We start from the raw sequence: 22,905 nt of genomic DNA, 5'->3' as shown, positions 1-22,905 counted from the left end.
CTCAGCTGTGTCATCTCAAAGTGATCTTTCACCTAAGAAAACCTGGACACAGAGCTACTTTAGTCATTCTTGCCCTACTTTCGCTCGGGAGCTTCGGCAGGATGCTATGACTGAATAACAAAGCAGTTAGAGGTGGATTTCCTGACAATTACACCCAACGTCAAGTGCTGGGTGGGTGCTACTGTCCTAATGCGTGACCTTCCACCTTACTTCTGTGGTTCCTAAATCTCCCTGGAATAAGCTAGGAATCTGAAATAGAAAAAGATCATTTCTGTAGTTTATAACCTCGCAGGTCCCTTATGGCATCACATCTGTTAAGTTCATACATTGGTATTCCAGGTCTGGATTTGATTTATAAGTTTTAAAGGAATACAAAGGACAGACTACATAAGATTACATTCAGTCAAACGCTGCAAATTAATATTGCTGTGACAGCCAGGTACACGGTGTTTTAACTGTATTCTGAGTCTAATATTGCAGTAAGGTGCCAGGTTGATAAAGCATCACCTCAAACCTATGTGAACTGAGTTCTGTTCTTTCGAAGTTAAGACAGTCCCAACGGTCTTCTGACAGTGCCTTATAGTAGGACTAGCAGTAGTAGCAGTAGTAGTGATAATAATGATAATGGTATCTTCATACACTACTTTTTTAAGTGAGATTGTGCTACCTTATGGCACTTGGTCACATGAGTGACCGAGTAGTACAGAAGCAACTAACTTACAGCTTGCAAGAGAGCTTTCAGCTAAAAGAGGAGATCAACTCGTGAAAAATAAAATAGTTGCCAGATAAGGCAGCTGATGGGTAAATAACTATTGTTCAATTTACAGTGCCATTGGTTCAGATCTTGACGTGGAGAAACAGAGATCCATTGTATCATGAAACAGCAAAGTATGTCGAGATTTGGAACAAAGATGCATTTGCCACTAATAGTTCTTACCCTACACTGTGGCAATTTCTATACACTATTTAAAGCCCTCTGCTGCTCAAAGTAACAAATCTACCTTTCTGTCTAGTTGCTCGTCAGCATTTTCTAACAAGAGCTGAAAACAAATGGTAACATATCCCTTTTCTACCTCCTCACCCTTTAAATGACAATTCAACACTAATACACATCATAAAGCCACCTTTACCAGGCAGTAGTAGTCTGACAGCTTTAACACCAAGAGATCTCACAGTAAAGAGAGAGCGAGAAAGCACGCAAGTGAATGCACAGATGGTGGGAGGGGACACAGGGTGCTCTCAGCAGGCTACAGTAGAGATGCATTAACTCCACAGAGGGATAAGGGCTTCCCACCAGTACAGTCATGAATTATAACTGAGCATGGGAGTGAGTTCTTAGTGCCTGTCTCACAGCAAATACGCGGTTCCATTTTCCCGCACCGTCACCTTTCACCTTTACAAACGCACAGCAAAGCAAAATGCACCACTAATATTTAACAGTATCACAGGTTCTTTACATTAGGTAGCAATGTAAAGGGGGGGAGGCAGTGACACAGAGCATCCCCGAGCAGATTTACAGATCCACGATCAGTGCCTGTGTCTAGCGACTCTGCTGCAAAACGAGGCTGTAACAATACAGATAAACAACAAGAAGAAATGTGTGTAACTCAGCAGTATTGGTTCACGAGACCTGAATCATCCCTTTCTCTCTTTCCTTGTTAGCAGGGCGGGGGACACTCAGTTTCAGCTTTGAACACAAAAGAATCTCAACTTTCAAAAAACATAATAAATCACTACAGCCAAAAAAAAAACCCCAACCCCCCAACCCTCTGCTCTTTTTCCATCAGCCTCAGCTTGATCAAGGCATGTTGAAACGGACCCCAATAACAGGTAGAAAAGCTGAACCTAAAAGCTGTTCCTCCTGGTTGGGGTTTTGTAATGAACAGCTCCAGTTGTGTAGCCATCTGCATCTGAGTCTTTTTGACTAATGTTTGGAATAGAGCAATCTAATGATGCGCTTTTTTCTTTTTCCCCTGGAAAAAAAAAAAAAAAGAGAGAAAGAGGAAAAAAAAAAAGAGAAAAGGATGGAAAGCGACCACTTTGGAGCCAAGATTGCTGTTTACTGGAGTTTCCTGGATGTGTCTATGAGTCACTGACCACACCTTGTTTTCACAAACTCCCTGCACCTCCTCCCTGGGGGAATTCATCCCCTCCCAACTTTCCTCCTACTCAATGAACCCATCAATGGAGAAAACTTCTTATTTTAGGAGGCTGAAAATTTGACCAATTTTAAAGGATTCATTTACCATGCCTTTCACTTTCGTTTAAATCCTCAGTGTTCCTGTTCTAAATGACAGCACCGCAAGCACTGCTTTTAAGCACTATTCATCTTGCCTACCACATCTCAGCCTTTCACACAGAAGGCTGCTCTCTCTCCAACAATGGAGCCTTACTCCTTTATAGCTTGAGGGCAGAGACTGTTGCTAGCTGTAGACTTGCTGCAAATATCACAATAAAGGATACAAATGTGAATTTCTCTTAAAATACGGGTTCAGCTCTGGAGGTACCTTGCTTTAGAAAACTCTGTCAAGAGCAAACAATATATCTTTCTCCAAAATGCACAGCAGCCACCCAGTTGAAACAGCTTTTCCAAATGATCTAACGCATCCATGGAATCAGGATGCTTGTGACTTTTATCCTTTCCTCCACTTTGGGTCTCTAATTGATATTTTACCTTCCCTCACACTTAATATACTCAATCTTGGTTTGGCAGCGTGTCTTGTGGAACATTAAAAAAGCCAAAGAACAAACATCCCCGTCTCTTCAAATCCCTGGAGCCTAAGGAGATGCAAGGCTACCAAGCTGAGCTCTGAGATGGAAGAAGGTAGGGTTCAAACTACAGATCTTAAAAGGTGGCAGCTTTCCTGCTACGGAGCCCTTCTACCTAGGCTTTGGTACACCAAAATAATGGAGGGGTGAGGAGGCTGGGATATATGGGGGCCACGACAACCTTTTGCCAGTGCTGGAGAGGGAAGAGGGCGCAGACCTCGAGCATCAAACTTTCAGTGGTAACGTTGTGCCACCACTCGTTGGGAAACCGCAGGACCAGTGGAGAGCAGAGCCAGGAAAGAGGAGCTTATTCATGGGGATGGAGTGAGGGGGGCCAGCAGCAGTGTGGGGGGAAGGGAGGCAGATTTGCAGAACTGGCCATGAAGCTCCTCAATACACCATAGCTGGATGCTTCATAAAGTCACACTGATGGCAGTCCCGGAGATGGCCATCTGTTGTCAGCTCTGGGCCAGATGAAAGATAATATAACGGCAGCTACTGGTAGCGAACAGCAGGGCAGTTGTAGGAAGGAATGCGTCCTAGAATGAAGAAGTGGTGCTTCCTGTTTAGCACACAAAATCAGTCATCGATATCAACTACATTAGCAAGAAATTAATGGACAGACAATTAAGAGAACCGAACTGATCTACCAGGGAAATTATTCAAATGCAAACAGAGCGCTTATTTCTCCTGCTTACTCCAGGTGTATGAGCCAACTGATCTGACTAATGGCAAGGTGTAGGCTGAAATGTTCAGGGCACAGATGATAAAACCTCATTTTCTGCAAAGGGCAGAATTCCATTTCTAATGATTATTTGTGGGTCAGGGAATACATTTACTGCTTTCCCTGCACTCAATCTACAACAGGACTCCCTGATGTTCACAGAGGTTTCTACAAGGACTGAGGGTAGAAATTGGCCTTTATGTAATAACTGAGCTACCCCTTATTATTATCATGATTTATTTTTACAAGTGCCTTATCATTATTATCAGCATCACTCAGCAGAAAAATGTTTGCCTTCCCAAGCACTATTAATTCTATCTTGTTTCTTTCTTTGCCCCATAATCTTCTTCCTATTTCTCTCCTACTCCTTTGCCTTTCGCTTCCTTCTCCTCCTGCCTTTCTGTGCATTTTTCCTTCTGCAGCAACTTCTGTTTTCCTTCTTTAGGTTGAAATCTCACATGCCTCCCTGTTCCATTTGCTGAAACCATCAGAAATCATGATGTTAATGGTGATATGTAACATCACCCATAACACTTCAGAGTCAACACTTAAAAAGACAATGGAGCAGTGGAGCTTGTCCTCTGCCTGCCAGGGTTTTATGAGGCTTTCAGACTGGAGACAACGAACTTCACATAACATACTTGCATGACACAATATTTGCAGATTACTGTGACTGTATTAACTGTACTTTACTACCTGATTCTGTAGAATCTATTCAATGTTGACTAGACAAGGCATAAGGAGAACAGACCAAAGGTATGGGTGAATGTTTTTTGTTACTACTGATTTTTTTTTCAAAAATAGATACCTATATTTGACAAAAAACAAGTCCAGGCACACAAACAAAACCAGGAAGGAGTAGGCAAAACAGGGCCATATATTCAAGCATATACACATTTGGGTATGACTATACCCCTTGAAAGAGAAATACACATTTTTGCTTATTTTTGTATGGGTACTTTGTGGGTGTAGCTCAGTACTTATTATGGACAGTGTATGTATTCCCATTTTACTGTTCCTTAAATCCAAATTTCTTTTCAGGATTAAAATGGTTTATTTAAAAGCAATATTCATCACTTATCTGCTACACTTTGTCAATTAACTCTGTAATTTCATCAAGAATATCACTCAAGGATCTGAAAAAAACCCCAAACCCATAATTGTGATTCAGTTGCTCCAGAAATTTAAGGAATGTTCTCTCAGTGATGCATAAGAGATGCTGCAAACACATTGTTTCCTGATTTTTTACAGGAAAAAAGTGTGGAAAGTTTCACAGGCTGACTGTTGCATGTAGAGTTGCAAGTCGATGGAGTATGTGGAGACAAGTAAGAACGGTTAATACTCAGCCCATCTTTGTAGCTGTGTAGCCTATCTAGTGAAATCAAATGGTCCCCGAAAAACTGGCAGTTTAGGCTTGGTGGGTCTGACATTGTGCTATAAATATTCATGAGCCAGTGGACTACCCACAGGGAGTGTTTGCATTTGAATAAGCCAATCAAAGGAGGGTGAACTTGCCCCAAACCAAAATAAATTTCTTATTTAGAAAAGAATTACCTCATGAAAACCTAATATGGCTGTAACACCCCTTAATCCCAAGAAGGGAAGTGGCACTGCAAGGGAATTCAAAGTTTTAGTTTTTTTTTTTTTGTTTTGTGGTGGTTGGTGTTTTGGGTGGGTTTTTTGTATTTAAACTTTGTTAGCCATTGAAGCAAAAGACTGGTAGGGGAAACACTTTAAAGGTATGTCCTTAAAGAGCTAATGCATGGATGACCCCACAGTGCTTCTCTTAATTGCCTTTTTGAGAAAATTTGCAAACAAAATAATTCTCCCTACTAAGGAAAGGAGTCTCAAGTCTCAGGAACCCGAGCCTGATTTTTTTAAATCTTGGAAGACACGGAAAAATTCTCAGTACACATCCTGGTGTACACTAATAACACTAGTATCCATATATCTAAAACAGAAAACACAGTAAAGGTTTGGGAAAAAAATGAACTTTATCTTTAAAATACCTGTAATGCACACAGGTCTACCTTGTCCCCTCAAAACATAAGCACTAATTACATTCCAAGTATCTCTGGCACATGTATTATCATCATCATCATAATCTTCACTCATGAGATGGAGAGGATGCATGGATAAGTGCAGCAGGTTAGTACCAGACCTGCAGCTGAATTGTCTCTTCTGACTCTTGGGCATATGCTCTGACAAAAGCAACCTGATTGCCTGCTAAGGGCTAAGGCCAATGTTACTGCGTGTGCCACAGGAATGTATTTACGCATCAAAAGTGTTTTGCTGAAACCTTGGAGGAACTATGGCTGCTCAGCACCTATGCTTTTGTCAAGGTTCCTAACTTCAGGCATTTATGACCTGATTTCCTGGTGCAGTCAGCACCAGCATCTTGCACTGGCCTTGACTGCAGCTGGAGGTGCTCAGCACCCTCTTGGAAATAGGCCATTGAGTTTGAAAATGTTGGCCTAAAGCTTTGATTGTTAATTGGATTTCAGGTAGGCTTCTTTTTAAGAAGAGCTGACAAAGTTATTCCCTGCTGGCACCTGGCCTTTGGGGCCTAGAAAGCCAGCATCTATGCTCCACTCCTCACCCCAAGAGTTTGGGGACCTAGAAATGCCAGAGCTAATCTCCAGTTGCACTTAAAAAAATAAAAATGTTTTGAGGCTTTTTTTTTTGTGGAGAAACTATCCTTGACAATCTTAACTTCACCTCCAGGTTTGAAAGTTTTGTCCCTGTTTTTGTGTAAAGAATATAAAGTATTCCTTGTCTCCCCTGTTGCCATGGAAGGCTCATCATTGGGACCTACATGATACAGAGACTCAACTACTGTGGGTGGGTGGGTGCCTTGCTGAAACAATCCTATGGAGGTAGTGATGTCACTGTTGGTGATGGCTGATGCTATTCCCGCATCAGTCTTTCCCAGCTGGGCCCCAGAAGGCTTCTGAGCAACTTTTTCACCGTGAGGGTGATGGACCACTGGAACAGACTTCCCAGAGAGGCTGTGGAGTTTCCTTCTCTGGAAACATTCAAAACACGCCTGGATGTGTTCCGATGTGATTTAGTCTAGGAGATCCTGCTCTAGCAGGGGGTGTGGACTAGGTGATCTTTCAAGGTCCTTTCCAACCCCTAACATTCTGTGATTCTGTGATTCTACCACAAGGAGACAACCCCAGCCCAGGTTAATTAGCAGTTTTCTCTGGCTGACCCGCAAATGGGAGAAAATAGTGTTTGAATCCCGGCTCTGCTACTGTCTCCACTGAAGGGCTCAGTTAAGTTTTTTAGTTCTTGGAATAGCCTAGAGCTTGCTCTGGTTCAGGTTAAGGGTATTTTAAAGGCTCTTTGGGATGCAGGAATCTTTGGAAAGTTTAACCCTTACAGAAATGAGGAAGACACCGTAAGATTAGTTTCTACCTTGGAATATGAAAATGTTAAAATTGGACATCCAGAGCAGGAGACGCATAAAGCTACCTGAAACTTCTGGAGACTCTTCTATGCTGCCTCTGCCTTGCTCTGCTTCAGCTGCTTGCACTGGGAGCTAAGAACGTTCTCCTGCTGTTTTAAGTGACATGAGTAACATCTGCTATGAGTGCTTCACTCTTTCTTTCATCCTTTCCCGGGGGAAGGAACTGTGTATTTCATTTTGGAAGAGCTCTGTTGTTGTGGGTTAGGGTTTTGGAGGAGGTTTAGAAATCTACATGCAGGTACATGTTTTTATGAGAGAAGGGAACATTTCGCACCTCTGGGTGCACCCTACTCTTAAAAGAGTAAGTTGAGGACATTCATGATAACATTTAACTGCTGTGGAAGTCTGTTCCACGCTCCCAGGCCAGCCTGTGAGGAAGTTCTAGCTCCAGCGCAAACAACCTTCAGCTCTGATAAAAACACTCACAAGGCAAGGCCCTGTTACCAAACAGGAGGAATTTCTCAAGTGATCTCTGAGATGTGCTGGACCCTGAATATTAAGGGTTAAGGCTTAGAGCACAATGGGACAAACATGTGGGAAGGCAGTGTAGACAGCAAGAGATCGGGTTAAATATGCTCCTGCTCTCCTTTGCTACTGAGGAAGAGTGCTGCAGCTCTCTGTATTAGCTGGAACGTCCTACAGGCTGATGGCTTCATGCCCAGGTATTCGGCGCTGATGCAGTCCAGACGGGAAGCAGCAAGGGCGTGAATCACTGAGGCCAAGTCCCTTTTGAACAGGATGGGAAGCAACTGCTGATCCAATTATTTCTTGCCCTAGTTTTTATGTCTGTAAAGTGGGGACACTTAACTACTACAGGGGCAACAAATTATTAATCACAAAACGTTAAGTAAATGCTCTAATACACCAAAAAGACACTTTCTGTACTGGGAAAAACAGTCCTGAGAGGCCACGTAATCTTGGCTAGTATCACACCCAGAACTAACTGTCATCACTGATAAAACACTGGTAAAACCTGTACAATTATTCTGTAAATTCTACTGGACGTTGGTACCTTTCTGACCCAGCAACATCTAAAAATATCTAGAAGGAACCCATTCACTCTGAGTAACACCCCACAAGGGTGTCTCATTCCTCCCCACAAACACTGTGATGTGTTGACTATGGAAGTAACACTAGGATAGAATAGGAAAGGAATGGCTACTGGTCATCAGGGACAAGGGAAGCACAAACACCTGCTCACACACCTAAGCCTAAATCCAAAGACTAAGACGAAAGAAACGGGCATTAGAAATAGCATGAGGACAAGAAAAGGAAGTTTAAATAGGCACAAATTAGTTTAGCATAATTTAATGAACATTCAATATTAAGTTAAATTAGCGATAAGTTTCTTTACTTCCTTATTAATTAAAAGATCAGTATTATGGATGATGGATGAAGAAGACTGTTACATCCACTCTGTACAGAGAACTGCGTGGTCATACTGCAGGTGTTCAGCTAGAAGAGTTTCAACTTTTGGGAGACATCTAGGCACCCTACAAATACAACTACTGTGTAGTTTCCTGATCTGATATCAAGATGGGATATATTTCTGATTTTCAAGATTGTTACAAACCTACCTCTGAAAAGCCCTTACAGTATTAAACACGTTATTCTAAAGAGAAAACATTTTTAGGGACATACTTTGTCAACTTCATTTCAGAAGGGTAAATACACTACATAGCCTTTTGAACACGTAAGTATGAACATTAACAACTCAGAACACTCTTAAAACAGGTTCTTCTAATGGTTACAGAAGGGTCCCATTTGCTTCCTTTCTACTGAGGGAGTATCTCCAAAAACCTAAAGTTGGTTCAATAGCTATGGAGCACAAAGCCATTTAAAGGATGTGTCAAAGGTGGGAGAAAGGCAAGCTACAGAGATGATCTTAAAGAGCAAATTCCTGTTAAAACCTCACTATTTAAAGGCTGAGTAACACGTTGCAGGTTCAACTTCCAGTACTGGCCATTTAGTCCCCATTCTCACCTTAAACATGGTCCTATGGACTTGTCTAGCATTCCTAACAGGGGTCTGTACTAGTATAATGGAAACCTCTGGAGTCCTACCTGTTTTTTCCATTGAGAAGGTTGGCAATGAGGGGACAGTAACTTCCCCAAGATGAGATGAATGTAGTATGTGGGCATTCGCACGTTCCTACAGCTTATTCTTCCCAGGAGTCAGAAAATGCTAAGCAGAGGATTGTATCAGGCCAAACACCAAATGAAGCATCATTGCAACTCATTTATTTTCTGTATCCCCGAGTTCATTCCCTTTAATTATCAGGTGTTCTATCCATGTGGATAGGGCTGCCATGCTATGGTGTTCTGCTCTGCTCTACCTTGTTCATGTTCTTACTCTGCCCTACAGCCACAGAATGCTGCTCATGTCTTCTGATCTGAGATGATTAGCATCTCTCATGCACGGCAGATGCATTTTAGACGTATGTTTAAACTAAAAGCAAGGAACCATTCCTGCTAGAGAAAACACACTGTTATGCTGTGAGCCCCGACACAAACCACAGCAATGTGAAAGGATAGAGAAACATAACCTGGAGGCTAGCTGCCAAAGTTTCCACTGCTTCAGCTTCCTGAACAAAGCGATGCCTCCTAGAATAGGTTTTAAATGAGAGTGGGCTCAAGATCAATGTATTTGCAGCAAAACCAGGCTCCTGAGGTCAGTACCCACTGCTCTGCCTAAGTGCTTTGCTGCCTTTTCACCAGCCTGGGTAGAAAAGAACAGAGCACCAGTGATACCAACAAATAAATGTCAATGGTGTGATGGTACTGCACTTTTTAAAACTTAATGGATTCTCAACTGGGGTGGGGCTACCCAACTTAATTAAAATAATAAAAATAATTAATTAAGCTAATAAGAAAGTGAATACAACTTTTTGAAAGTGTAGATAAGGCAGAGAGATTGTCTGTAAGGGAATGGAGATGTGGTCTATTAGGAGCGTTCTGCAGCATGGAACAACCAACACACTGTCACCTGGCCAATGTAGAGCATAATTTGTCTTTCTGTAGCGACATCTTTTTGTGGCCTTCACTAGAAAACCAGGTACTGCAGATATGTTGAAATTTTAATGAACTGGGCTTAGATGTGAGAGAGCAAAATCTTGCCCTCAGCCTTGGGCAGGGCTAAATTTTGAGTAGAAAACCATGGGCTTTTATTATAATAAAAAAACTGGAGGCGGCTGCTTGGGACTCCATGTATTTTATTGCGATAGACTAGTAAGGAGGTGATTGTGCACAACACAACTACACCTGGATCTCTGTATATTTTGCATCTTCAAAATCCAATTACCTATTCTGCCTTTTTAAAATCCAGTCTGAGTTTTGCTGTTAAAACTAATTTGATCTAAAGAAATATCCTAAGTAACTAAATATCCTCTTGCTTCCACTTCTTTCTTTTCCTAGTTTTATTTTGCAGACCTGCACCTTTCTCTTGCTGAGGTTTGTTCTATTGTTTAGGGATTTTTTTTGGTTGTTTTTTTTCTTTCTTCTTCTTCCCTTTGGTCTTTCTTTCCTAACAATTTCTCCTTTCTCTTTCCAGAAGCTACTCATGAACCTATTTTCTCATTTTGATTAATCACTGATGAACGGCAGAATTTGTGAAAAAAACAGTAAGCAAAAAATATTTAAGTTTTCTGAAAAAGCAGTTTCACCTTATTGGAAACACTTTGCAAAAAAACCCAAAGTATTTTGACTAAAAAAATAGCATAGAAAATGATTCCACAAAATACATGCTGTGAAAGAAACACATACAACAGAATTAGTTTCTGACCTTTTCTCATTCCACTCATTTTCTACCCTATTTTTCTCACAAGTCCAGTAGGTTTCTACACAACTCAAACCATTTACCGACTTCAAAACTCAACCCTGCCTCTTCCTGTCCATCACTATGTATGACTGTCTTTTTTCTTTATTCTCTTTTCCTTGTCTTCCTCTTCCACTTTGGGTCAGAGAATGCATGCAATACATGGTATGGACAGTAAAGGAATCAGATTTGGATCTATTAAAAATAGGAGAGAGATACAGTACAGGCACCTTGGCATGTTACAGGTATGGTACTGCTGGGGCTACAGGAGCTCCCGTGATCTAGGGTTTGACCAAGAAAGAGGAAGGGAAGGCTACCAGAAAGGCTTTATTCCATTTTGTTTTCATGCAGAATGAAATTAAGGAAGAGAAAATGCAGTGTGATCGATAAAACACAAATCTCTCACACAATGAATTCATGCATGGTTTAAACGCTCTGATTTCTTTTTTCTCCAAAGAAATATTTCATATCACCATGTCAAACATTAATATCAGGTTTTCAGAGTGTAAAACTTTCAGGAAGTGAATACTAAATAGGCATATGTGTGCACACGCCTCAATAGCCTTTTGCCTCTGCGGAGGAGATGAAATCCAGCTCTGGTACAAAGCAAAATTAATTGCAAACACCTCCATCAAAGGTCTCAGAGATGGGGGCCCATGCTACAAAAAAACCTACTGAAAAACCTTAAGTGCTGAAATATCTTTATATTCCAAATAAAAATCACATGGTGGTCAGTGTAGGAAAGGCCTTACTGTACAAATAATTCTCCTGGTCCCATCCCTATAGACCATAAGAGACCCTGGCATTTTTTTCCTCTGTCAGCCTATCTTAATGCTTCAATATACACTGAAATAATTTAGAAACAATCTTCTGCTGCTGTCTCAAAGTGTAACATCACATCAGGAATAGCACACCACCACTTCTCACTGCAAGAAAAGCAGTGCAGAATTTTAACATATAGTAAATAATCCCTTCATCCAAAATTGTTTTCAGATCTTGTTCAACATTTATCTCTGTCCTTTTTTTTTATCACTACAAGTCTGACAACAGCACACAAAACTATACCACTCATTTGACCAAATTAGTATTTATGGGAAATAGCCAGCAGGTAAACCAAGATAAATTCTGTCTTCTTTCACCCTCCCTCTACTTCTCCCATCCCCACACTCCTACTTCAGTTCTTAGCTTTTCACATTTAGAGACAAAAGAATATGCTTATTTTCCATTTCACTGCTTGAGAAAAATGTTTTATGGATAACAAACAGAAAAATAGGATGCCCGTTTCTCTCTCCTCAAGAATATCTTGAGCTGCAACAACCTACAGAGCAAGAGTCCAAAGGTAGGTTCTGAAATTCGGGTCTGGACCAGGTGGCTTTCTGCCAGCACCTGTTTGAAGCAACCTGAGTTGAATCACCTGCAGTTTCTCTTGTCCTTCCCTCATTCCCATCCTGATGATGACCAAATAGCAGAGGAGATCACAGCAAGTAAAGCTTTGAAGTCAGCTATCAAGTACACAATGCTATTATAACCCCCAGGGTAACGAGAGTGGTACCTGCAGCTCTGTTTGGAAGAAGAACTTCTGTGGACACTGTGTGCAGTCATAGATCTTGTCCTCTTGTCCATGGGCTGAGAAAATATGCTGCTGCAACTTGTTTGCTTGGACAAACACTGGAATATTAGACAAACAACAAGTTTTTCATTGTTTCATGGTACAAGTGAAGACTTTTTTTTTTTTATAAACAATTTCTGATAACACTCATCAATTCTAAGAGGTGAAATTAGGCTGGAGCACTCTGACTGCCCTGCTGCTACTACGGGTACCAGTGAATATTATTCATCTACAAAGTGTGATCCTTCTTCTAAAATGAATGAATTGAAACAGATAAACAAAGAAAAGGAAAAGCAAGATTCTAAGAGGACAACCAACGGAGACTTAAAGAATTTAAAAATGCCATTTTCTTTTCAGAATTATTGCTTCATGGTTACTGCATTTTGACTGAACGCACACAGAACTTAATTCCTAGCAACCAACAGCATAGAGTCCTGTTTACTCCGTGTGCCTAAAGTTAAAGCTAACAAACAGCTCTGTATTTAAATGTGTTAATGCTAAAAATTATATCCCACAGCTACACCGGGGCAATGTCTATAAATGTGAAACAGAACTGCAGGTAAATTCTCTTTGGATACTTTAAGATCAACTCTGCCTACACACTGAATGCAAGGGTTTCAATAATATAAACATGTTCAATTTTAATGACTACAAAACAAGGCCCTAAGACTGTGTAACAGTTTACCTAGGAGACATACTATTAATAATTAAATTGTATATGCCAGAGGCAGTGTTTGGGTTGGCAGCACTGACTTCTGATGGATGCCTGGTGCACTGTGACCTAAAAAAGTTTGCATCTACAATATTAATCTGTATAGGCAGGGAAAGGATTTATTAAAGATGCTGGCATTTGACTTTGACTCCACTCCTAATCATTAAAATTATTCTAATTGCGAGGCAACAAAAAACATCAGAATATTGTTCTTCTGAGTCATACATTTTAATCACATTTCTCATTACCCTGGAAAAAAAAAAAAAGATCGTGTTCCATTTTCCATATAAAACTTATATTGGTGATTTTTACTTCTTGTTAATATTCGAGCAAGACATGCTGAAATAATTTAATGGCATATTGCTAATAAACCACCATTGTTTATGATTAATGCTCAGTGTCTATTTACCCCATCAGCAAAAAGGAAAAAGTGTTTCACACAGATTGGAATCGACTTATCTCCATACTCTTTAGCACGTTTTACAAGGCTACGGGCTCAAACATTAAAGGATTATTTTTATCAGGGATCTTGCTCACAAGGAGAACCATCAGTGGGTACTCCTTACATGTGCAAGTTTTTATACTGCGTTTACAACTCCCCCAAAACTTGGAAATTGAAGACCAATGGCATTACACTGGAAAAAAAAAAGATGACCTCATAACATGTACACAAAGACAAGGGAAAACATGTAATACAATCAGTAATAAAATGAAAGAAAAAACCAAACAAAAAAAAATCATGCCTAACTGAAAGAATTATTGAACACAGACGCCTAACAGGCAAACTGTTTACGATAGTACTATCCACACTCAGACATTACTATGAGAAGCACTGCAGTGAAGATGAACTCTGTATTTTTTTAATTTTATAACCCACAGAAATGTGTGAAGCCTGAACACAGTGAGGTAATAATCATCACCAGCCACCGTATCTGAGAGATGAAAAACTCAACTTTAATTTTCCTCCATAGCGTGCACTTAGGTTTTATTGGGAGGGGAGCTGCCAAACAAAGAGAAGTAAAATGAAGGTATTAAAGGGTCTATTTGCCTATCAATGAAAATGCTTCACTCCCATTAATGGAGAACAGAAACCTTGAATGGCTTCCAGAATTAGCATGCCATTGATGCGAGAATACCCAAAGTGTGTTTTGTCATGTTTGTGATTATCTTTGATTTTCATCTTGTAAAGCAAAATTGGGCATGTAAGCTACATATTAACGCTTATGTTTTAGGTTATCATTTTCTGAAATGTTCTATTAAGAAGTCCTTAAAAAAACCTCACAACAACTCTGTAGGCATCCTTTTAATGTGTTTTCATTTCCAGCAACAGCATTTTTCTGTTCCTCATTATGGCCCAACAACTGCAGTGTTTGGCCCTACTGGGTCAAGTTATTTTCTCACTTGGGTTTTACTACTGAATAACACAACTGGCTTGGGGAGGATTATTCCACACTTGGACTTGTGTCAGGGGAGAGCAGAACTTGACTTGTGGCAAGACAGCATGGTCTGCTTTCTAAATAACATTACAAGGGTGTTTCTCCTCACCACAAGCCAATAAACACATGCAAACGGGCCTTCTTACCCGATCGGAGGAGAATGTAGCTGCCCAGGCTACACCTAGCAGCTTTTGTCTGTGGGGCCAAGTTCTGCTCTGAGTTATATCACAAATGTGATGTTCCCTCCTAAAACTGTCCTAAAGCCAGCACATGACAAAGTTGTAAGTGGAGTTCTGCACAGGCAAGCTAAGGGCATGACTGGGACAAGCAGTGATTGCTTCTTACCTGTAAAGCACACAGGACATTTGAAGGTGCCCCCCATGCCTTCAAAGCTGTGCTCTATCAGGTGGCACTGAAGTTTGGCAGGAGAGTCGAACGTCTGATTGCAGAGCTTGCATTCATGGTTCAGTCCTTCATCTGTGGGAGAAATCAAAGGAAAAATGAAATTCACCCCAGCCCTCACCAAGAACCATCTATGCACTCAAGAGACTTTCTGATTTCCAAAGTTGATGAAACCAGTTGCCCCATAGCACTTATGGCTGCTAACATGTTCTTCTACTAGGAAGGTTTCAAGATGTACAAAGCTTGACTTGGTATTAAAAGCACAGATTTTCTACATACAATTACCACTGCACAGGAATTCAGAGCATTAGACTTCAGTAGGAGACAGTAAGTGGGACCTGGAGCAGAGCCACCCAGTCACGACCGAGTACATTTGGAAAACGGCACACAAGGAATTTAATGCCAATCACACGTCATCCTACCTGTCACAGGTGAGAACTGTGAACGCATGCATTTTTGGCACTCTGGTTGATGTGGTGTTTCTTGTAAACCCACCATAGCAAGGGAGGGTAGTTTACACCCTTACATCACTCTTCCATGTTTCCAGTCCCAGGGGCATACACGAAACCTTTTGCAAGCTGCAGGATTTCCCAGCTCCCTTTCTGACAATCCTAATTTCCCTCCTCACCCCCCCTCCCTTTATTTGCATTTGTCCTCTTAACAGCTCAGAAAAGTCCCCGTGTGCCTCCTGACGCAGCCTTCCCGTCAAGGTCCTGCGGCTTTAAAACCCTTCCCGCTCCCCCGCCGCCTGTTCCTCTGCTTCCTTCCATTGTCCTCCCAAGGCCGGCTGGTGCCTGGCACCAGGTTCCCTTCCTGAGGATGCTGCAGGATTCATCCACTCCGCCATGAGGGCAGTCAACGGCTGTCCTACTTAGAAACAGTTGCTAGGTGAGAAGTGGCTTCCAGCCCTGCTGCAGAGGCCTCAATTCCCACAGCGCCGCTTAGAAAAGGTCCTTCTGTATGTCACCGGTGTGCTACACGAGTAGCATTGATCTCGCAGGTAAATACTGTATCTGATTATTAAAAATCGAGTGGGAATAAAACGCTGGGCGACTGGCACGGCTCCCTGATGCTCCTCGGGTGAAAAGGAGTCAGTGAGGAGAGCGCCCTGCCCACCTCAACACCTACTTGCCACCCCGACTCCCTCCTGCCAAACAGAGCCCTGCCTGCAGGGACGGGTGGCCGTAATGACGGACGTCGGCGGTTGGCAGTTGCTATCGATGGGGACAGCAGAGCCAGCCAGCTTTTCGTACTGCACACAACAGCCCTCCTTGCTGCTGGGAAGAGAAGTGACGCGGTGCTTGTGGAGCTGCATGGGGCCATGCACCCTCTCCTCTCAGTGATCCTTAGCAACGTTATCAGAATTGAAAAAAATTCCAATGCCAGCCCTCAGCTTTCAGCTTCTGTTAGTCCAAAAGCTGAACTCAGCCTTCACGCAGAAGGGATGGCATCTTCAGCAAAGGGTGGGAATTTGTGTGCAAGCTAAGCCCGGTGGTGGTGGCCATTCTGCTGGTGGGACTGAGGAAAACTGCTGTCCTGGGGTTTTCTACAATGTGTCAGAACTCTGCATAATGAGAAGGTAAGGGGCAGGCAAAACCCAACAGAGCCAAAACATTTACATAAAATCAAGGTGGGGTGTCATTTTTTTGGAGTAAATGGGTAAAAAACCCCACCAACTGCAAAAATTTCTGCCCTGACAACAGTCCTGAGGAGCCCCCTCTTCACTGAAGAGATAGCCTGAATTACATTCATATGTATGGCACCTTCACTGTCTTTCTGGTAAAGCAACTGAGAGAGGAACTACTGCATGTAGCAGTAGAACCTCTACTGTATCTAGCAATAGAACCTCTAGTAGAACAACACAGTAGGACAAGGAGAGATGGTTTTAAACTCAAAAAGAGGAGATTTAGGTTGGATATTAGGAAAATGTTCTTCAATATGAGGGTGGTGGATCACTGGAACAGGTTACCCGGAGACATAGTGGAGGCCCCATCCCTGGAGGTATTCAAGGTCAGGCTTGATGGAGCTCAGAGTGACCTGACCTAGTGAAGATGTTGCTGCTTATTGCAGGGAGGCTGGACTAGATGACCTCTAAAGGTCCCTTCCAACCTTACATATTCTATGATTCTATGAATGTAGGACTCTGTTTGGCCTCTTGAAATGGACACATTGGCACATGGCCATTTTTTAAACTGTCCTGTCTTCTTGTCGGTCTTAGTGAAGCAGTGTGGTGCCACAGGTATGGGGAAACATGGCTGAGTGTTACCAATGCACTTACACAGCAAACCACAGGCTTCCCTTTGTCCTCTACCCAATCCTTCATTAGAAGCACTGATCCTGCCTAGCTCCAGAGGCTATCAGATAGGTGTGAAATCTCAGGCCTGCTCTGGGAGTCAGCTGAAAAAGATCAGTGGCGATCCCATGCCCACCCACTGCTGCCACTGAGGTGCCTCTCTCTGTTACCAACATCAGACAGAACTTCGCTGCTTTAGACTCCCAGCCCACCCCATCATGCACCAGTTTAGATCCTCCGAGGACGACCATCAGCACGAACTTGGACAAAAGCTCAGATCAGTCTTGGCTGCTTTGCCACCACGGTCTCTCTGGAGAGACCGGCATGTGGAGGCAGCAGAGCACAGGCTGCTGAGGTTGGTGTTCTGCCCAGCCAGTCACACTGGTAGTCAGGCAGCGCTGACACCTGAACATCCTCTATGCAAAAGGCTCCTTGTTGATAAACTAGCAACCATTTATCAAATACATACTAAATATTTTCCTAGCAGGGAAAAGTTTGGTGTAGTCTCAAGAGTTGCCAGGGATTTGGGGTTTTCTACCATCACTGACAAACCTTCCAGCATGTTGTGCTTTTTGCTGCTGCTGAGAGAAGACAAATATGGCCAAGGGCAAGCACCATTAAGGGGAGCGTGAGGGAGAAGAACCAGCCTGCACATCTGTGAGAGACAGCCGTGTCCTGTGAGGCAGGCAACAGCCGTGTCCTGTGAGGCAGGCTGTAAGTCGCACTCTCCCAACCAGCAGCAACCCACAGCTGAGAAGAGGAGGAAGTCTCAACAAAACCAATCAATGCCTCTTCTTCCCTGAACCTGCAAATCAATTACGAGGAATGTGCAGACCGCCAACACGTGATCAGGTCATTTCTCCTACATCCAGGTCCTTGCCGTGGTCATTACCCAACAGTTATGAAGATGGTGCGAGTCCCCACACAGGGCAATTACGGGCTAGAAAGCCTGTAGGGTGAAGTTTCTTCATCAAACTGTTTGTGCTGATACACACAGCCAAAGCAATTAGGACAAAGGGAGCTCCATCTCAGGATCTTCCACATGTCAAGGTGAAGATAATCGATGCCAATTCTCAAATCACAGAGTTACTGTTGGCAAAGTGTAAATGAACCACGGTAATCATTCTTGAGCATGGGAACACTGAACGGGGACTTCTTCAAACATTCCAAGGGAGAAAGACTTCCTAAAAAGAAATATTTTTCTATGGAGCTACAGAAGACAGAGGCAGCTTTTTTGCTCTTTCCATTACCTTAGCTAATGAGGAAAAAGTAAGAAGAAAGGCATGCACTCCTGATGCTCAAGCAAAAGTAATTCTAGTTACACAGTATTTGTACTCGTTCAAGAAGAACTGAACCCCATTAATTGTGACTTTATTGCATTTCTCCTATCTCTCAGATCTGAGGTGATCTCCTGGTCACAAACATCAAAACCACCTTGATTACTGTATGTTGTAAATCCAATTTTCCTAAAGGCTTATAAACAGGGCTTGAAAAATCCCCTCACCCACTTGCCTGGGGCAGATAGGAAACTTCCCCAGGCAAGAGACATCAATTTGTGCAGAATCTAAGCTTTCTCTTAAAAAGAGAATGTTGTTAGTCTTCTAGTTGTAAAGACTGCATTTAAAGTATGACTACATTTGTATAACTAACAGAATAGGTTTCTTTCTAAGTCCTGCTGTTCTGGGAGTTATCAAACATGCCCCTGACCCCCCGCCTTCACCCGTTTTGTGCACGTCACCTGCTACACCCCCAGAACAAAGGGCAAGGTTCCAGTCCTTGAATTCAAGAATGAGATACCAACACAATTTAAAATTTAAGGGAGAGAGACAGATAAGGTTACACTGTTGGCAGAACAGCCAGGAGCGTTGGATTCTGTTCCAAGCTCTGACACTGACTTACTCTTATCACCTTGGGCATGACAGTATGGCCTGTGTTTCTCAGACTACCCATCTCCAAAACAAAAGGGTTCATTTCAAATATCTACTTTATTAGGCTGCCCTAATTAGTATCCCTTAAGACTTCTAATACAACTGGGACAAGGGAGCTGGAGAAGAGTCTAGGGCCATCTACCATGCACAGAAGACCCAGAATCACTGTCACCTGTCTTTGAAATGGTTTAAGATAACAGGTCAGGCCAGACAACTGCCTGCTTACTTGGGTCACACGGCACTGCAGAAGGATGAGGGAACAAGGCTTTGTCCCTGCTCTGCTCTCCACAAAGGATTTAAAAGCACAGCCATCATTTAGCTCCCACCAGCATGAAAGAGTCAGGGTGTGGCAGCTCCTGCAAAGGTGCCAGATGTGGGAAGAGGATGCAAAAGGCTCTGTTTACATGCTGGCCCCTGTCTAGCTCTCCATGTTTAGCAAACAATTTGATAGGGTGCTATGGAAGTGCAAAGTATGATATCATTAATAAATAAAGGGTTGGTGAAATGTCACATTTTCAGTTTCCCTTCGGGATAAATCTGAAATGGAATGGAGTGTCAGATACAGTCCAAGAGGCTCTCCTTCCCTGCAGAACACAGCTACTGCTCTTTGCTCTTACTAAGGGAAAAAAAAAAAAGAGGGGAAAAAAAAAGGGAAAAAAAAGTGCTGAACAGCTTTAAAAAATTCAATCAAAATAATCTGCTCTTTGGAAAGGTGGCGGCTGACAGTAATTGGAAAATACTGTCTGACTCATTTATTAAAGTGAGATTCAGAGTCAATTGATTTAATAACCATTAGAATATTCTATTAAGGATATAATAGGTTGGCACAGCCCTATTTTTTATTAAGAGTTATAGGTAAGAAATAAGCAATGCTATGGAATTTTAGACAACTGCTGTATGGATTAGACTAAAAATATGGCTTGTAAAATAGGTATAAAAGCAGCAACTATCAGGAGAAGGAATAGGAAAGTACATTACAGTGCAAATGAGTTAGCTGAATGATGAAAAAAAAAAAAGAACCTTTAATATAAAGCCTGCACTTTTCCAAATCTAACAGAAAACTATGCACTGCATTCCCTGATGTGGTACATCGTAAAACAAGTCAGCACGTCCTTCACATTATGGATCCAACAACTCCACGAGGAAGGCAAGAACAAAGTACCCACTGTACAGCACAGAACTGCTGCTTACTGCTGCCCTTACGTGGTTAGGACGTGAGTTTGGACATGGTTAAGACCTCACAACATGGATGAGGATGGTTTACCCACCGCTGGTAGACAAATGAGTTTGATGCATGCAGAATTTCTGCATAAGTAAATTACTTTCTATTTGTAATCTTTATTCAGATAGTGGGAAAATGTAAACATGAATCAATTCTAAATAAATGCATTTAATATTCATATAAATGTTTAATATTTGCACAAATATTAAATGTTTCAAGGGGGGTAGGTAATTTTAATTGAGGTGCAGCCCATTACCTCAGCAACTAACTTGATAACCAGCTACAAAAGCAAACAAAACCAGTCTCCGTGCTGAGCATATACCGACATTTGGGGACCCTCTGTCTCTGCACCGCGGCGTCACTGAGTTAAGTTGTATGGCAGGCAAGCTCCCCCAACCCGCACCCCCACTCGAGGTACTGCTTTGGGTGACCTGGCCCACTCTGTGTTACCAACTCAACCCGCAACTTGTGCATTTCACGGAAGGCCCTGACATTTCAATATAGGCTTTAAACAACTGAAACACTTTAAGCAGCCTCTAGACTGTGGGTCCCATGTTTATGCTTCTTGCTCTTCAATAAAAACAAAACTAGAGCAGCTACAAGCAAATGTTCACTGGCTGACTTACATGCAGCTGTTAAGCCGGTAACCACTGGGGGCCCTCTTATATTGTCTGATCAACACTACAGCCATTACTGAGTACCAATTTGTAACAGTTTATAAGTAACTCTTTCTCTTATTCACCCTCGAGATTGTCCAGAAGGGTCCTTCTGCCTTTTACTCTGAATAAATCTACAGGCAAAGGTCCAAAAAATGATGATGTCCTCCTGGTAAAACATCACGAGGCTGGGTCCATGCTTAAAAGCATCTAAGGAAGTAGTGTAAACTCTGCCCTCCAAATACAACACAGCACTGAAATGGCCTGCAGTCCCTGTATTTTTTTCAGGTCTGAAGCATGCATAGCTCCCACATTCAATGTGTTTATCATTTTCTTTTACCAAGCGAGCCATGCCCCTAAACCAATTTCTCCTTCTTAACGTTGCTTCCACTCTTCCCCGAGTTAATTTTGCGGTGCACATTGATAAGCCAGGTACCTGAGGAGAAAGGAAGGAATGCCATGGATGACAGCTAACCCCTTGGCTACAACATCTCACACACTGAAAACCACAAGGAAGGACAAAATACACCGTGCAGCACTATAATTTGCAGAGTATACAGCCGCCCTTGCTTTCCAGTTTGTAGTGCTGAGTTTGTCTGCATCTTTTTAATTTGACCAGCCATAGGCCCACACACTCCTCAGCCCCTCTGTGCCACTGGAGACCATCTCATTCCTGCTCCAAATTTTGGCCCACTATGGCGAGTAAGTGCGTGACACGTCTCCTCACCTCTTCTAAGCCTGGAAGCTGAAATGAAACAGCACCTGAAGTCTCCAGCACCACATTCATAATTCCTCCCTGATTGTAATAGGGCTCCTGTCATTTTCAATTTCTCAAACATTATCACGACCCCTCCCATGAAAAACAGTATCCACCACGGTGTTAATTGTGGAAGCTGACATGAAAAGCATGGGAATAAGGTGATAAAGGAGACATAGTAAAGGGAAAGCATACCGCCGGAATTCGCAGCAGGAAAAAGAATACAGCTGGAATTTACAGCCGTGAGAAGAACATGTCATGGAAAAAAAAGGGGCTTTTTCAAGTCCTATCAGGTCAATCCTGTTGGGACAGGATGGATTATTGGATGGAAAGGCAGAAGTACAGCCGTGCTTCTCTGTCAGTGTCTTGCCCAGATTACCGCATGTTTGGAATCGGCACCACGGGGGGAAGGAAATACCTTCTCTTGGCACTGTCACCCTGCACTTCCCGCTTGTGGACACACTACCTGCTCACACAGGCAGGCCTGCACGGTAGTCTGGGTTCACTCTTAATACCACTTCTACCTGAAATCCTGGTGTTCATACTAGAGACTGGGAGATTTCACACATCAGCCTGCAACCCGAGCAATATCCCTCCCCTCGATTTTTTTCCAGTTCAGGATGATTTCTGGGCAAGGCTTTGCCCATGCCTGAGGAAGGAGGTGGACAAGATGCAAAGAACAATCCCAAACCCTTGAGCTGCCAACAGCCGTATTGTCCCAAGGGGTAAGCTGAGACCAGGCTGTGACCCTGCCTTGAAGGACACTGGCCAGCGTTAGAACAAAGAGGATGGGACACCCTCAGTGCTGGTGAGGCCAGGCCACGTTGGCTCCCAGCAGCCCCAGGTAAGAAGCCTTATTCAATATGCAGGGAATAAATCCTACAGCCTTCTGTAGCTCGTTGCTAAAGCTACAGCAAAGGGTGCTGATTGATGGAGTGACAAAGCGCTGGGATCCACCTCCTCAATTAAAGCAAAAGTTCATCTCTCCAGGGCCAGATTTTGAAATTAGATCTGCTTAAGGGAAAGCCAGTCTACTGCATCTTTCATTCCACTGTATTTTTGTCTGAAGCAAGGGATGCATTTCACTTCACCAACTGTTCACTTTTTTGCTT

General features: G+C 42.5%; 1 protein-coding gene across 1 annotated transcript in view; it reads right to left on the bottom strand.

Moving 5' to 3' along the window:
- Positions 1–12,300: 12,300 nt before the first annotated feature.
- Positions 12,301–22,905, bottom strand: part of ZNF521 (zinc finger protein 521) — a gene marked incomplete at its 3' end in the record, with an annotated part of 208,115 nt that continues 197,510 nt past the window's right edge. The window contains exons 7-8 of the mRNA XM_084260613.1: positions 14,881–15,012; positions 12,301–12,446 (exon numbers count right to left, since the gene is read on the bottom strand). Coding sequence (XP_084116739.1) covers positions 12,301–12,446; positions 14,881–15,012 — 278 coding nt within the window. The remainder of the gene's footprint in view (positions 12,447–14,880; positions 15,013–22,905) is intronic.

This window comes from Gallinula chloropus (genome assembly GCF_964237585.1).
Source record: "Gallinula chloropus genome assembly, chromosome: 2".
Classification (NCBI taxonomy): Eukaryota; Metazoa; Chordata; class Aves; order Gruiformes; family Rallidae; genus Gallinula; species Gallinula chloropus.
The sequence above is the reverse complement of the archived record's forward strand: the minus strand, read 5'-3'. Positions and strand labels throughout refer to the sequence as shown.